This window comes from Sorghum bicolor, chromosome 1 (assembly GCF_000003195.3).
Source record: "Sorghum bicolor cultivar BTx623 chromosome 1, Sorghum_bicolor_NCBIv3, whole genome shotgun sequence".
In the NCBI taxonomy this organism is placed as follows: Eukaryota; Viridiplantae; Streptophyta; class Magnoliopsida; order Poales; family Poaceae; genus Sorghum; species Sorghum bicolor.
The window spans coordinates 18,103,461-18,117,114 of record NC_012870.2 but is presented as its reverse complement, the minus strand read 5'-3'; the positions used below and the strand labels follow the sequence as shown (position 1 = coordinate 18,117,114).

At 41.5% G+C, this 13,654-nt stretch overlaps 3 protein-coding genes across 5 annotated transcripts; 2 read left to right on the top strand and 1 right to left on the bottom strand.

The window, feature by feature from the left end:
* Nucleotides 633-5,134, top strand: LOC8065189 (putative disease resistance protein RGA3). The gene is made up of 2 exons (XM_021462613.1): nt 633-1,799; nt 2,953-5,134. The coding sequence occupies exons 1-2, from the start codon at nt 706-708 to the stop codon at nt 4,802-4,804; spliced, it is 2,946 nt and encodes a 981-aa protein (XP_021318288.1). The 5' UTR covers nt 633-705; the 3' UTR covers nt 4,805-5,134.
* Nucleotides 6,668-9,056, top strand: LOC8067070 (leukocyte receptor cluster member 1 homolog). 3 transcript variants are annotated; one of them, XM_002466925.2, is made up of 3 exons: nt 6,668-7,548; nt 7,650-7,719; nt 8,585-9,056. In XM_002466925.2, exons 1-2 carry the CDS (start codon nt 6,836-6,838, stop codon nt 7,660-7,662), a joined length of 726 nt encoding a protein of 241 aa, XP_002466970.1. In that variant the 5' UTR covers nt 6,668-6,835; the 3' UTR covers nt 7,663-7,719; nt 8,585-9,056. The 3 variants fall into 3 exon arrangements, with proteins under 3 accessions (XP_002466970.1, XP_021306493.1, XP_021306494.1); XM_021450818.1 differs by having other exon boundaries at nt 8,531-9,056; XM_021450819.1 differs by lacking the exon at nt 8,585-9,056 and adding an exon at nt 8,061-8,524.
* Nucleotides 9,609-12,760, bottom strand: LOC8067069 (vesicle-associated protein 1-2). The gene is made up of 9 exons (XM_002464359.2): nt 12,616-12,760; nt 12,422-12,492; nt 12,212-12,293; nt 11,975-12,090; nt 11,696-11,893; nt 11,531-11,599; nt 11,384-11,425; nt 10,731-10,808; nt 9,609-9,987 (listed from the first exon to the last, which is right to left on the bottom strand). Exons 1-9 carry the CDS (start codon nt 12,668-12,670, stop codon nt 9,880-9,882), a joined length of 819 nt encoding a protein of 272 aa, XP_002464404.1. The 5' UTR covers nt 12,671-12,760; the 3' UTR covers nt 9,609-9,879.

Here is a 13,654-nt window from a genome sequence, read left to right as displayed (position 1 = left end):
AAACTAGTATACTAGCCGAGCTCACGGTCAGGAGCGGCCTTGGGGACATCTACATTAAGGGTGATGATTCCTGTATGTTAAAATACTCATTATTTATTGTTTAATGCTTTACATTATTTATGTCACATTGATCATGAGATTGTGGGATATATACAATCTAGTTGCTATACTTGTGGAGTTCGACATGGACTCACTCTTGCTATTTCCCCCACACCTCAGGAGAAGTTTTGGGCTTGTGATCAACCAGTCAGTTGGATCCTGTAGAGGGAAGTTAATACCCGAAGTTTGGAGTTGTCTGTCCGCTGTTTGATATCAAAGGTTATATCTTTTATACTAAGTACGTTATATATTTATGCATTGTCTTTTGATATTACCCCTTATTTGTAGCTATATGTGAGATTTGACTTCTAAGACTCACATATGGTGTATATCTGGTTTTATCCTTAAAATCGGGTATTACATGAGAGTTTGAGACCCTTATATTTTTGATAGGAGGAATATTATATGTTAATCGCTGTGGACCTTGACAAGTTCCAAGTCGTCTATTGTTGTTTTCGATTTGATTGGTTATGGCTTTCTTCGGGTTTCCTATTTATGAGGTCCCGGTGCATGTGATGTGAGGCCATCTTCTCTTCGGGTTTCCCATTCATCCATACCCCGTGAGAGCATCCTTCCATACCTCAAAAACTCTCACAGACTCACACAATGGGTGATGTGGTACTCTCAGCCTTTCTGCAAGTCCTTTTTCAGGGAATTGCACATACCATGAAGGAGGAGCTGAAGAAATCAGATTGTCTTGAGAAAGAGAGGGGACTCCTGACTTCTAAAGTGGAAATGATACAGGCCGTTCTTAGAGGAGCTGAGAATATGCAGCTTTCTGAGCCACAGAAATTGTGGTTTGGTAAGCTGAAAGATGTCAGCTACGACGCAATGGAGGTATTGGATAAGTACCTCTATGAAGATCATCGACGTCAACATCTTTCCAGTGTGCGCAATAACAAAGTAAGTTCTGCCATGAATCCTAAGCGTCAGTACTTTAGGATCACCATGGCAAGGGAGATAAAGGATGTAGCTATGAGGATTGATGATCTGCTGAAGACTGCAGCGGGCTTCAAGTTCCAAGTGGAGGTCCATGGCCAGACAAGTCTACAGACTCAAGGGAGTAGCAGTAGCAGTCATCCGAGCAGCTCTTTTCCTCCACCTGACGCTCACTGCAGACAAGAAGATCATGAGCGTATTGTCGAGATGCTTCTTAGTTCTGATCAGAATCACAAGGTTCAAGTCTTGCCAATAGTTGGGGAGGCTTGCATCGGGAAGACAACTGTCGCTCAGCTCGTCATCACTGACGAGCGAATTTTATTGCACTTCAAGCTGAGGCCTTGGGTTCATGTCTCAAATGAGTTTAATATAAGAAGGATCACAGCAGATATCATAGAATCTATAGAAGGCTCTTCACCTCGTTTCAACAACCTGGATAGCCTCCAGAGGCACCTGGGAAACCTTCTGCGAGAAAGAAGGTATCTGCTTGTCGTGGATGACTATTGGCAAAGGGACTGGCATGACTGGGAGCAGCTCACATGTCCGCTTCTCAGCGGTGCTCCTGGAAGCAAGATCATTGTTACAAGAATTGGTGCAGTGGCTGAAGATCTTCGTACCTCTGATCGTCTTGGTATCTATGTTCCTTACAAGTTGCGAGGTCTATCAGAACAGGACTGCTGGTCATTGTTCTGCAAACATGCCCAGTGTAACCCAAGCACAGATGCCCAGCGATATGGTTTTGGAGATTCTCGAAGCAGCAGGTACTTCTTTTCTTGACTACAATGTGGGTGGGTAAATATTGAATGCAAACCACCAAAACTCCTAAAATACATGTATTAAGCAGGCACTTTCATAGTTTCATATATGATGTTGATTTCACGGTAATTAACAGTATGATACCCTCCCAGTTTGTAAGGCGTGCTGTAGATCAAGATTCGAACTTTTTAATCTTTGACCAATCATATTGGTTAATAATATCATTTGGTTAACAGTATGAAGGTCAACGTGCACCTCTAGTACTCACCATGGAGATTAATTAGACGTTTAGATTCTAGGGCACTGCAAGTAACAACTTACAGAAATAACTGTCGTAGATATAAATAGTTTGTTAGTGTTATTGGTATAAGAACCATTAAGTGACCATTTGTCATGACTATTGTGACATCAAGAATATATTTATCATTCATGTATGCATATATACTTTATATTTTTATGTGTGTATACTTCAGGTTATATATATATATATATATATATATATATATATATTAATAATTGGTAAGTTCAGATGCATTAAGTTTTCTAGACTCATTACTTATACTCCCTCCATTCCAAACTATAAGGTAATTTAACTTTTCTAGATTCATAACTTTTGCTATGTATTAAGATGCACACTAAGTCTAGATGCATAGTAAAATCAATGTATCTAGAAAAAGGCAAAATGTCTTATAGTTTGGAATGAAGGGAGTAGTATTTAAATTTTATTCATGATGAAGATGTTAGTAATTTAGATTTAAATTCGATTTAGTTGATTTTAAGAATGATAGAAGTGGTAATTTAGTCACTTATTGGATTATCTATTATATAGGAAATTTAGATGCAATTTTAACGGGTTATTTTAGATTATGTTTTCTAATATCATAGGTGGGTAATTTAGATGCAATTAGGAGGTTGCTTTTTTTATTTTCATAATAATATAAGTTGCTACTTCTTTAGAAAACGAAATAGATCGGCTTTTATGTTGAAAGAATCGATGAATTTGTCTTTCCTCAATGTAGGCTTATAATTACTAATATTAAAATATTTTGAGAAAGAGAGAGTATTTATGGTAACCAAAATGTGCTTCTTTGGTCTTGAATGTTTGCTATGTCTTCCCAGGCTTCATTTTTAATTGTTGCAACTTCGGCTGTTCTGCAGATTGATCGATGAAGTCGTACTGAAATGCAAGGGTGTACCAATCATAGCAGCCAGTTTGGGCCACAGACTGCAGCAAGAGAAGGACAAATGCAAGTGGGCAGCTATTCTGCGGGAGGAGAATTGGGAATCCAATCAATCTAACTACATGAGATCCCTTCGAATGAATTATGCACAATTAGATTCACATCTGAAGCCATGTTTCGCGTACTGCTCCATTTTCCCACAAAATTTTCAGTTTGAGGAGGAATGGCTTATCCAGCTTTGGGAGGCTCAAGTGTTCATCCCACGTTTCCCTAACATTGCAGAGATGATGGCTGCTGGGAGCAACTACTTCAGATCTTTTGTGCAACTATCTTTTTTCCAGCGTGTGCATTTCGGCCACATCAGGGAGCGAGACCTCTATAGCATTCCACAAAAAATGCAAGAGCTCGCTTTACATGTTTCTGCTGGTGACTGCTACATCTTGGGGTCGGATCGGCCTTGCGATTCTCCAAAGAAGGTCCGACATTTAACAGTACAGTTTGACAAGCTTGCCAATGTTAACAGGCTTGATGAAATCTCCAACTACACGTCTTTGTATACACTTCTAATTGTTGGTGGCCCTGCAAATTATCCACCTAGCATCCTAAATGACGTGCTTCAAAATACACTTCAGACAGTTCAGAGGCTTCGAGTTTTAGATGTGAGCAATTTTGGCCTAAGTGAGCTGCCTGAATCAATTGGAGATCTGATACACCTTCGCTGTCTTCAGCTCCGAGGCACCAAGATAAGAAGGCTTCCTGAATCAGTCTGTCATCTGTACCACCTTCAAACTCTGGGCCTCAGAAATTGCTATTATCTTGAAGAGTTGCCAACTGATATAAAGTATCTTGGTAAGCTAAGGCATATTGATCTACATCTGGATAATCACCAGCCTACACAGTTGAAGCATATGCCTGAGGGTATAGGTTCACTGATTGGTCTTCACACACTGTCAAGGTTTGTGATAAGTACGAGGAGAGGTCGCCATCGCCACAGCAGTGTTCACGAGCTATCTAAGTTGATCAATCTCAGCGGGGCACTTCTGATTTCAAATCTGGACATTGTTAAGGATGCACAAGAAGCTCAACAGGCGGATTTAGCTTCCAAGAAGCTCCTACGAAAGCTAGAGCTTTCATGGTGTGAGAACACCAACAAGCAACTTGATGAAGATACAATTATAGAGAACCTAAAACCAGCTAACACCCTCAATGAGCTAACCGTTTCAGGCTACGGCGGATTGGCGTGTCCTAGCTGGCTTTGTTCTGAAAACTACATGCATGATCTAGTCACTGTACGGCTTCATGGGTTTAAGAGCTGCGATGCTCTTCCTTCACTGGGACTTCTACCACAGCTTAAAAATCTCTACCTGACAAGCTGGGATCAATTGAAATTTATAAACAGTAGCTCTTATGTTTATGGTCATGGTGCCAGTTTCCTATCTTTGAAGAAGTTTCATTTGGAGGGGATGCACAGCTTGCAGCGATGGGAATGGGATGAGCTGTGTACATTCGCCCCTGGTCTGCGTGAGCTTGTTGTCAAGAATTGCCCTCAACTTCGTGAGCTTCCACGGTGCATTCAGAACCTTCGAGACTTGGAAGACATGGAGATTGTTGGCTGTTGGGAGCTCGCTCTCCTCCCACATTTGAATGGCCTTACTTCACTGCAAAGACTGGAGATTTCAGACTGCAATTCGATTTGTTCCCTGCCATGCACTGGCTTGCCTAGGTCACTGCAGGTCTTGAGCATAAACAATTGTCATCAGCTTAGCCACTCTTGCAAGAATCTGAGAAGCATCATCTCTTCGGTGTGGATCGACGGACATCGTATTTAGTCTGGCTGTATGAGTGTACTACCATGATAATGATATATATAGGGCTCAAGTAAGATTTAGCTAGGATTCTGAAGTTCCTGAAAAGTAGACTCTGTACGGTTCTACTAGAGTTTGGGGTTTAAACTTTTTTTTTGATCGGCTTTGGGGGTTTAAACTTTAAATGATAGCTAGGATTTTGAAGCACATATACTTCCTAGAATGTGAACCAAACACAACCTTAATTCCAGCGATTGTACATTTCATCTCACCGTGACTGGTATATGTGCTTCAGATTCTATCTTCTGTAACAAAATATGTACAATTCATCTTCGGTTTTTCAGTTGTTATTCATTTCTAGGAGACGAATTTGAACTTGTGGGATTTAGCATATTTGAAACAGTGAGTTTGATTGTGTCATGCCAAACAGTGAGTATATGAAACAGGCATGAGCACGAGGAGTTCATTAGGCCGAGACGACATGATTACAAGCGAACCCACATGCCTTGTGTTGTGCCATGTCTGGAGCAATGCTACACGACACCAATCTAGCCATCTCTAATGTGTTATTCCCGTAAGTTCGTGGGATCAAAGCTAATGACTTTTTTTTAGAACTTCTAAAAAGGCTCCGGCTCCGGTTTCACAAGAACCATATCAAATAGGGTAAAACGATTTTACTCTACAACTATCGGGAGCCAAATCCCTTTTGAACTAGAAGCCAAAGTCATAGTTTTTAGTTTTTATTGGTTCCTCTTTGCCAAATGTTCGTGTAAAGTACCTTAACTCTATTGGAGAGTTGTTTCACAGCAGAGCCATTTTCGTAGGAATAGGAGTCTAGCAAAAATAGCTGTAAGGGTTCATTTGATAGAGCTTTGTACCCGGGTTCTCTAGTTTCAACTGTATCTCATGATTTTTTAGTGGAGTGATTTTGATAGCATGTTTGGTAGAGATACTTTTGCTTCTGTGATAATTATTCTTTGGCCAAAAGTGATTCTCTTAGTTTTATAAGATAAACTATATATGTGGTGTTCCTGAGTGAGAAGTGAATCAAAGATAAGCTATTTTTTAGCTTCTAACCTCTTAGTTTATCTCAATTAACCACTTCACAGAATTAGGACAAAACTATTAGGGCAGGGCCAACGCAAGCTAACAGGGTTATTAGCCTCAGGCAAAGTTCACCCTCCACATAGACAAGGATACAATTGTAGCTGCCGAACTCACAACGCGAGCAAATAGGCTGCTACTGACGAGCACACTCAGTACAGCTGCAACTTTTTTTCTAGTCTCTCATACACATGCTTTCCCAATCCCAGCTTCGTCTCACAACGCGAACCACCTGTGGTTGCCTAAACTTTTCATCAGACAGGGCAAATGTAAGCTGTTCTAAGACTCTCTACTGAGCTACAGCCTACCAGTTGAGGGAAGCCCTTATTTGGTAGAGCTGCTCCGGATTCCGCCTAGAAGTTACTTTATGAGCTCCCAGGTGATTCTACGGGATCAGAGAATATTGGGTTAGGCCCTGTTTAGTTCCCCACCAAAATTTTTTTCATCCGTCCCATCGAATCTTTGGACACATGCATGGAACATTAAATGTAGATAAAAAAATAAACTAATTACACAGTTTAGTTGAGAATCACGAGACGAATCTTTTAAGCCTAGTTACTCCATGATTAGCCTTAAGTGCTACAGTAACCCACATATGCTAATGACATATTAATTATGCTTAATAAATTTGTCTTGCAGTTTCCTGACGAGCTATGTAATTTGTTTTTTTATTAGTTTCGAATAACCCCTCCCGACATCCTTCCGACATATCCGATGTGACATTCCAAAAATTTTCATCCCCAATCTAAACAGGCCCTTAGAATCGACCTGAAATTGTCCACGTCTCCACGACACCCTCCCGGCCTCCCCCTCCCCCTCCCCCTCGGTGGCGGCGAACAGAGAAAAACAGGGCAGAAAGCGCAAATCCAGTCGTTTCCCCACCCGCTTCTCTTCCAGCCTCCCACCGGCGGCGGCGGCAAGTAACTTGACCGCCGACCCCAGCAGGCAGCCATGGGAGGGCACGGCGGGCTGAATATCTTGCCGCAGAAGCGGTGGAACGTCTATAATTTCGACAACCGCGAGAAGGTGCAGAAAGACGAGGCCGCCGCCGCCCGGGAGGAGCAGCTCCAGCGCGAGGCGGAACGCCGCCGCGAGTCCGACCTCCGCCTCGCTGCGCTACGGCGTAACCGCGGCCTGGTCCAGGCGGAGTCGCCCGCCACTCCTCCACCTCACCCCGCCGGCCCCGCTGATCCGGTGGACGCCGTTCCTTCCCCGGCCTCGGACGGAGACCACATCAACCTCTTCTCGGGTGGATCCGGCGTCGCCGCTGACTTCGCCGCGCTCGCATCGGCCAGTGGTGGGAGGGGCGCGGCCCGGGAGCGGGAGCCTGATGCAGACCCTAACCCTAAGAAGCGGAAGAAGAAGGAAGAGGAGGTGAGGGTTGTGGGGCCCGATGAGGAGAAGTACAGGCTGGGCTACGGCCTCGCCGGGAAGGGCGTGGCGGTGCCCTGGTACATGTCGAGCCCTGCAGCAGCAGCGGCCAAGGAGGGGAGGGGCAGAGATGCAGGGGAAGAGAACGGGGTGAAGAGGAGTGGAGGGAAGAAGAGCATTGAAGAACTGAGGGAGGAGAGGAGGAAGAGGGAGTCCAAGGAGAAGGAGCGTGAGCGTGCTGTCCTGGTTGCTGCAGGAAGGAAGGAGAGACAGGATCGTGGGCGCCCATCAAGGTAGCGACATGGTGGAAGATTTGTTCTGATGATCTTAGTTTGCATTCTGGGCTTGTTTGTAGATGTATGATGGTTACTGTTTCTGTGTTCCTTCAATGCAGATGGGCACGGTGATGCAAGGATTTTCATGGTATAATGTCGAAGATTGCTCAGGATGTTTGTTGAATTAAGGTAAAGTATTGCAGTTCTTGATTAGTTGACATGAAACTAGTTTTGTTTTTGTGCATACTGAATGCTATTCTAATTTGAGTAGATGGCTGATTAGTCATGACTGTCAACATGCTTTTGGTCGTTTTGGTAGAGCAATGGGTGTGTAAAGATGGGTTCGTGGCATGTGTACTTCAGATTTGATACTATTAGTTTTTTTTCTTTTTCCTGCTGCTCTAAAACCCCTGATCATGTTGGATGATGTTTGTGAAATGTTGTGTTTGGTTCCTCCTTTATATGTGTTACTAGTTTGCTCCGTCATACACTCATACTGAGTCCATCCAATTTTTGTTGTGATAAACTAGGAAGGAAGATGCTATAGACGTTCCAAAACACAATATTGGTTCATGTTATATTGCTGAAAGGCATTGCTATTGGTAACTGACTGTGATCAGTTTTTTTTTTCTAATTCATAGTTGGAAATTTCTATCTTGGATTGGATTGGAATAGTTTGATTGTGTCTCTATGTTCAGAATAATTGATTATCTTATGCTTAAACCAAGATATTCTAAATACTGTTCCTTTGTGGTTGGGCTCTTTACTCAACTTCCTTATGAATTATGATGGTTTGTTTGCACTGAAGTTTTTGAGAACTTTGCTTGTACTTGAAATGCCAGCTGTACAACATTCTATACATATATTCTAGTTGCTTGTTTTATGAAAAAAAATTGCTTACTGCCTTACTCTTATAGATAAGGCTCCCCAGTTTATTCTTTGGAACAAAACATTCATGGAAGAATGCCTTATTCTTGTGACTGATCTTTCCCTTCCACAGGATAAGTCATTGAAAGAATGCCTTATTCTTGTGACTGATCTTTCCCTTCCACAGGATAAGTCATTGAACCGGGCATGGCCTGACTACGTTACTAGCTAGATAGATGCAGATGCATGTGGCTGCAAGAATTACGCCATTCAATTGCCAAGGAAAGAATGCTTGTGAGCAGTCCAAGAACATCTTGATCAATAACAAGAAGATTGTATTCTTTGTTGGAAATTAATCTATTTTGATCTTCTTTTGTAAAATACTCCGCATCATGTACTGAGAATGCAACGAAGGCATGAAGCTAGCAGCACATGTAACACAACCGTTGTTTGCTTGTAATTGTAAAGCTATTTACTTGGTTTGCCATTTTTTTTTATTAAGTTTCTTCAATGTCAGATAACTTCAACTTCCTGAGTACTGTTAGGAGCATCCTGAAACATCTCCCTGCAAAGTTGTATTGCATGCTACTGGCATGATTGTTGTTTTGTGCATGGTTAGCCACTGACTAATGATGCAATCAGGCCACAATTAAGGTTGAGACTGGTGGATAACTTGTAGTTAACTGAGAAGTCTTGGCTAAGTGTTTCACCTACTAGGTGATTGGCGTTAGAACTGAATTTTTCTGCTGAAGGTTGCTGCTATTTGAATCATCTGCTGAACTATTTAACAATGGTTGTTAGTATGAGAAGAGTCAGAACTAGAAATAACCATTGAACTAGCACATGATGCATGTGGTGCCAATAGTTTGACGTTTGTATGATGTTTAGGTGCCACGGACGGTTTATAATTAGCCCAAGAACATCCTCATCAATAAAGACCCTTTTCATGTGTGAAATCTTCATCGTAATTCCCAAACCTATATGTCTAATGCAATAAGATTGTCACGCGTTAGCAGCTTACGTATACAAATCTGGCTGCAAAGTTTCTGAACTACCAATGTCAGATAGCTGCAACCTGTGTAGTGTTCTACAAACTGCTCATGTATACAAACCTACCTTGCAAAATTCTGAACTCTTATCAATGTTCGATAGCTGCAACCTGTGGAGGGTTCGTTCATTTTTATTCAGACTAATTGGAGTGGACTCATTCGTTAACAACGTGGTCACATTCAAAAGTGGACCCAATCCACAGGATAGAAACAGAAATCAATCAACATAAGAACAATCACTTTTCCAGTGATTTAGTTAAAATACACCATGTGGATCAAATTAGATGCTATTACCCCCTCCCAGTTCTGTCAATTTGACGGCTGCACTGTTGCACGGCTCTGTAGCATTGGCAGCTGGCTGATGAATGTAAGAATCACACGATATATCACCTTTTATTTACCATAGCGATTACCCGATTAGACTATGGAATTCTCATTTCTTTACAATGTAACCTAGAACAATGCCAAGGAGCCCAAATGCTAATAAGAGAACCAACGAGAAGGCACCTTGCTGTTTCCTGGCTTCGCACCTTACAAGTTCCTGCATGTCATGGCCACAAAAGCAACCATCTTTGAGTGAGTTGAACAAAACTATGGTAGTTAGACATATCAGGAAATTCACAATTTCCTACAACATTTCTTACACATGGACCAATTAATGTGAAATGCTTATTTAAATTGTTGAGATGAAACCTGATCTGAAAATCCAGAAACTATAGCTCCTTAGCACAGAGGATGTTGTTTTGATTACCAAAAATCAACTGGAATCCATCCCTAAGATGAATTAGCCCCCTTTAGATTCAAATATTTTCTTTTTAGATAGAACTCGCTCCTATATTCAACTTATCTTGAGAAGTTAACTATTTTTAGGCTTTCACACTGGATCCGTAAAACCCCCAATAAGTGTTCAGTGCACATCAACAAGTCCAATAGTTAATCATCTAGAATGGTTCCTTGACTGTGTTCAAAGTCCAAATATTTGCTACTTTGGCCAGTAATAAAATATACACTTGATATATATGGACGCCCATCAATGAATTCCTTACCAAGAAAAGTAACAGCTGTACACACTACTGTTGATTAATGTTTGTATACAACTGCTTCTATGCAACCTGAAGCACTTTTAAAGGGACCTACTAGGATAATGGCTATATTAAGAGGTTGAACAAGTATTCTTATGTGATATTCATGTTCAGCTTAATCAAAAGGAGAAAATTATGGTCAGGTACATCAGCCTACTAATAAAGGTGCCAATGGTTCACATGATTTCAACCAAATACTCACCAATTCAACTTGAAGTTTTCTGTTTTGCTCAAGTGCAGAATTCTTTTCTTCAGTCAACTTTGCAATTATAGATGACAGCTGGAATGAGGAAAAGAAACAAGTGTACAACCTCAGAAACAGCAATTACATGAGAAATGCCAAATGTATTACATTTGCGTCAAGCAAGTAACTGATTCCTGGAAACAATCAATAGCCAAAGACTCAAAGCACATTAAACTAAAAGATCATCATGTCACTAACTTCAGTTATATGATTCATATCGAATTACAAAGGTAGTGAACATATGCTCACAACAAACAACCCTAATTATACTCAAACAAATTAGCTAGAGAACTACAGAAATGTCGGTAAGTGGCAATGGAAAGCTTGCATGTAGATAATCCAATATAAACAAAAAAAAAATTCTCAAACACACAGGAGGGCTGTATATCGTTATATTATGGAAGAAAAGAGAGGGGAAAAGAACCCCAATATAAACGAACTGAAATAGAATTTGTAAACCTTCCAAAACCTGCTATTCCATTTCTAGGCACTAAAATTCAAAGACTCGTGAATGAATGAAGGGATAGAACTAGAAAGGACCTACATGAGCGTTCTAACTAGCCGAATGGAAAAGCTGTCAATATTCCAGTCTATGCAGAATACAAGCTTACCTGATGAGATTGTTCACCAGGTCCCGCATATGTTTTTGTTGCCTAGCATTTCACATGAGACATACAAGTACAACCGACATTTTAATACCCATGGGTCATGGCACAAGATATAAAATGTAGAACAAATAATATGCATATATTACATACCATAGCAGGTCCTGCAGACTTCAGGAACTCCTCACTCTTCACAATTCGACCAACAGGTGATCCGACCTCCTGAAAAGATATATGAAAATCGTCAATTATTTTTCTTAGAAACATGCAAAAAAAAAGGGAAAGAAAAATAAGACACAACACGCTTGCTATCCCCACCTCAGCTGATTTCAATGACACGGAGCCACTCGATAGCCCTGAAGTACTCCTCCCATTATCCACAGTCCTCTGCATAGGCACTAAAACTCTCTCTAAACCATCGTGCTCCTCTGCAATCTCTGATGGCGGTTCAGGTGGCATCACATAAGCAACCTTCAATTTCACCTCCTCGACCACATTACCACCCCCTTTCACGAACTAAGAAGCAGGCACCAGATTACAAGTTCAGTGCCAAACTGACAGACATAAACCAAAAGGAAAAATGAATCGTACTACTACCATTTGAGAGGTTATGTCCTTGGCTGACAAGCGATCACTGACGACCACGCTCTGCACCAAGAACTTGTCCTTGCACTGCAAATCCGGAGGCACCACCTTCTGCGCCTGCATCGTGACTGCAGGAGCACAGAATGCGTAAAAACCCCAAAGTTCTCCACCAAAGTTGACAAAAGGAAAGGCTCCCTAAGCTGAGCCGTTTCTTGAACTCTGGCTGGTCGAGTAACAGCAACACATTACCTACAACCGTGGAAGAGGATCGGGGCGGCACGACACCATTGTTGGGCCGCACGCAGTATTTCCTGGGGTTCGTCGTCTTGACCTACTACCCACACAAATCACAAGGGCGCCAAGAAAGCATGAGAGAATCAAGAATTCTTCATGGAGCTATCCGCAATTTCACAAAAAAATTCCTTAGGGTTTAGCATCGCAAATCAACAGGTGAACCACCTTAAAGGCGACGGTACGGTCAGTCCTGTTGACGAGCCGCAGCGGGCAGGAGATCTGCTTGTCGAGGACGACTGCATCCCAAGAAATCGCGAAAGAATCAGCTGAAAAATTTGGGAAAAGAACTCGGCAAGAATCTGAACGAGAGAAGGACGATGAGGGAGGGTGCTAGAACCCGCTAGGAGCGGGGAGTTTACACGGAAACTGGAGCTCCGGAGGGTCGACATCGAGGAGGTCGCAGGAGGCGGCCATGGCAGCTGCCGCTGCTGTCGCGGGAGGTGAGGAAAGAAACGGTGGGAAAAGGTGGGCTTTGGAAGTCAGGCGCTGGGGCCGTGGTTTTGCTTTTGTTTTTGGCTGCAAAAATTTCTTGGAAGTTTTATGCTTATTATTGTCCTTTTTTAATTTTAATAAAAAATGGATCCATCTTAATAGCGACGTTTCTGATCTGCCTGAGGTCATCTGCCCGTGTACGGGGCAGCGTGGAACTGTTGACCCATTCCTATTTTTCAGATTGGATTCTATATATAACCTTATAAAGGTATATGTTTAGTTACCGATGGTAAAATTTATCGTCCATCACATCGAATGTTATGTATGAAATACTAAATATAGACTATTTACAAAACTAAAAACATGGCTAGAGAGTAATTTATGAGACGAATCCTTTAAGCCTAATTAGTCTATGATTGGATACTAATTATCAAATAAAACGAAAATATTACAGTATATGTTAAACTTTAACAACCCCAACCAAACACCCCTAAAATTCTTAAGAGTAAACTCTATTGAACCCTATTAAATAATTAGAATATGATTGAATTTTAGTTAGTGGAGTGTGAACCAAAATCACTTTTCCATATACGCTATGATCTGAGGGTAAAAGAAATGCTCTTTATTGCTTCTTGTTCAATTACACAAATCACCTCTCGCATGTTCCCCCAACTAAAATTACACAATCAAAGAACCAAATAATCAAGGAGTGAAGATAAAAAAAGTTAGAAAATGGAGCTCTACCAACCTGCCCTCTAACTCTCTCTGCATGAATCGATTTACATGGTTCTCAAAATGTAATTTTGAGATTTTAGGTACCTGAATACTAACCTGGAAGTAATGAATATGATTGTGTTTTTTTAGTTTCTTCCTTATGAGATTAGGTCTTACTTATGAGATGGTTAGCCAATGCAAGCAAAAATCCACTGAACCAGGAGTGATGCTATCAGAATAGGCTTCCTTGCG

What these genes read in the sequence shown, in the direction of transcription:
- LOC8065189 (XM_021462613.1), top strand. Translation starts at nt 706, where the DNA reads ATGGGTGATGTGGTACTCTCAGCCTTTCTGCAAGTCCTTTTTCAGGGA. An exon ending in GGAGATTCTCGAAGCAGCAG is followed by an intron (nt 1,800 to 2,952) that starts GTACTTCTTTTC and finishes GCTGTTCTGCAG; the next exon opens with ATTGATCGATGAAGTCGTAC.
- LOC8067069 (XM_002464359.2), bottom strand. Translation starts at nt 12,670, where the DNA reads ATGGCCGCCTCCTGCGACCTCCTCGATGTCGACCCTCCGGAGCTCCAG. An exon ending in TCCGGAGCTCCAGTTTCCGT is followed by an intron (nt 12,493 to 12,615) that starts GTAAACTCCCCG and finishes CTTGGGATGCAG; the next exon opens with TCGTCCTCGACAAGCAGATC. An exon ending in ATCCTCTTCCACGGTTGTAG is followed by an intron (nt 12,091 to 12,211) that starts GTAATGTGTTGC and finishes GTGCTCCTGCAG; the next exon opens with TCACGATGCAGGCGCAGAAG.
- LOC8067070 (XM_002466925.2), top strand. Translation starts at nt 6,836, where the DNA reads ATGGGAGGGCACGGCGGGCTGAATATCTTGCCGCAGAAGCGGTGGAAC.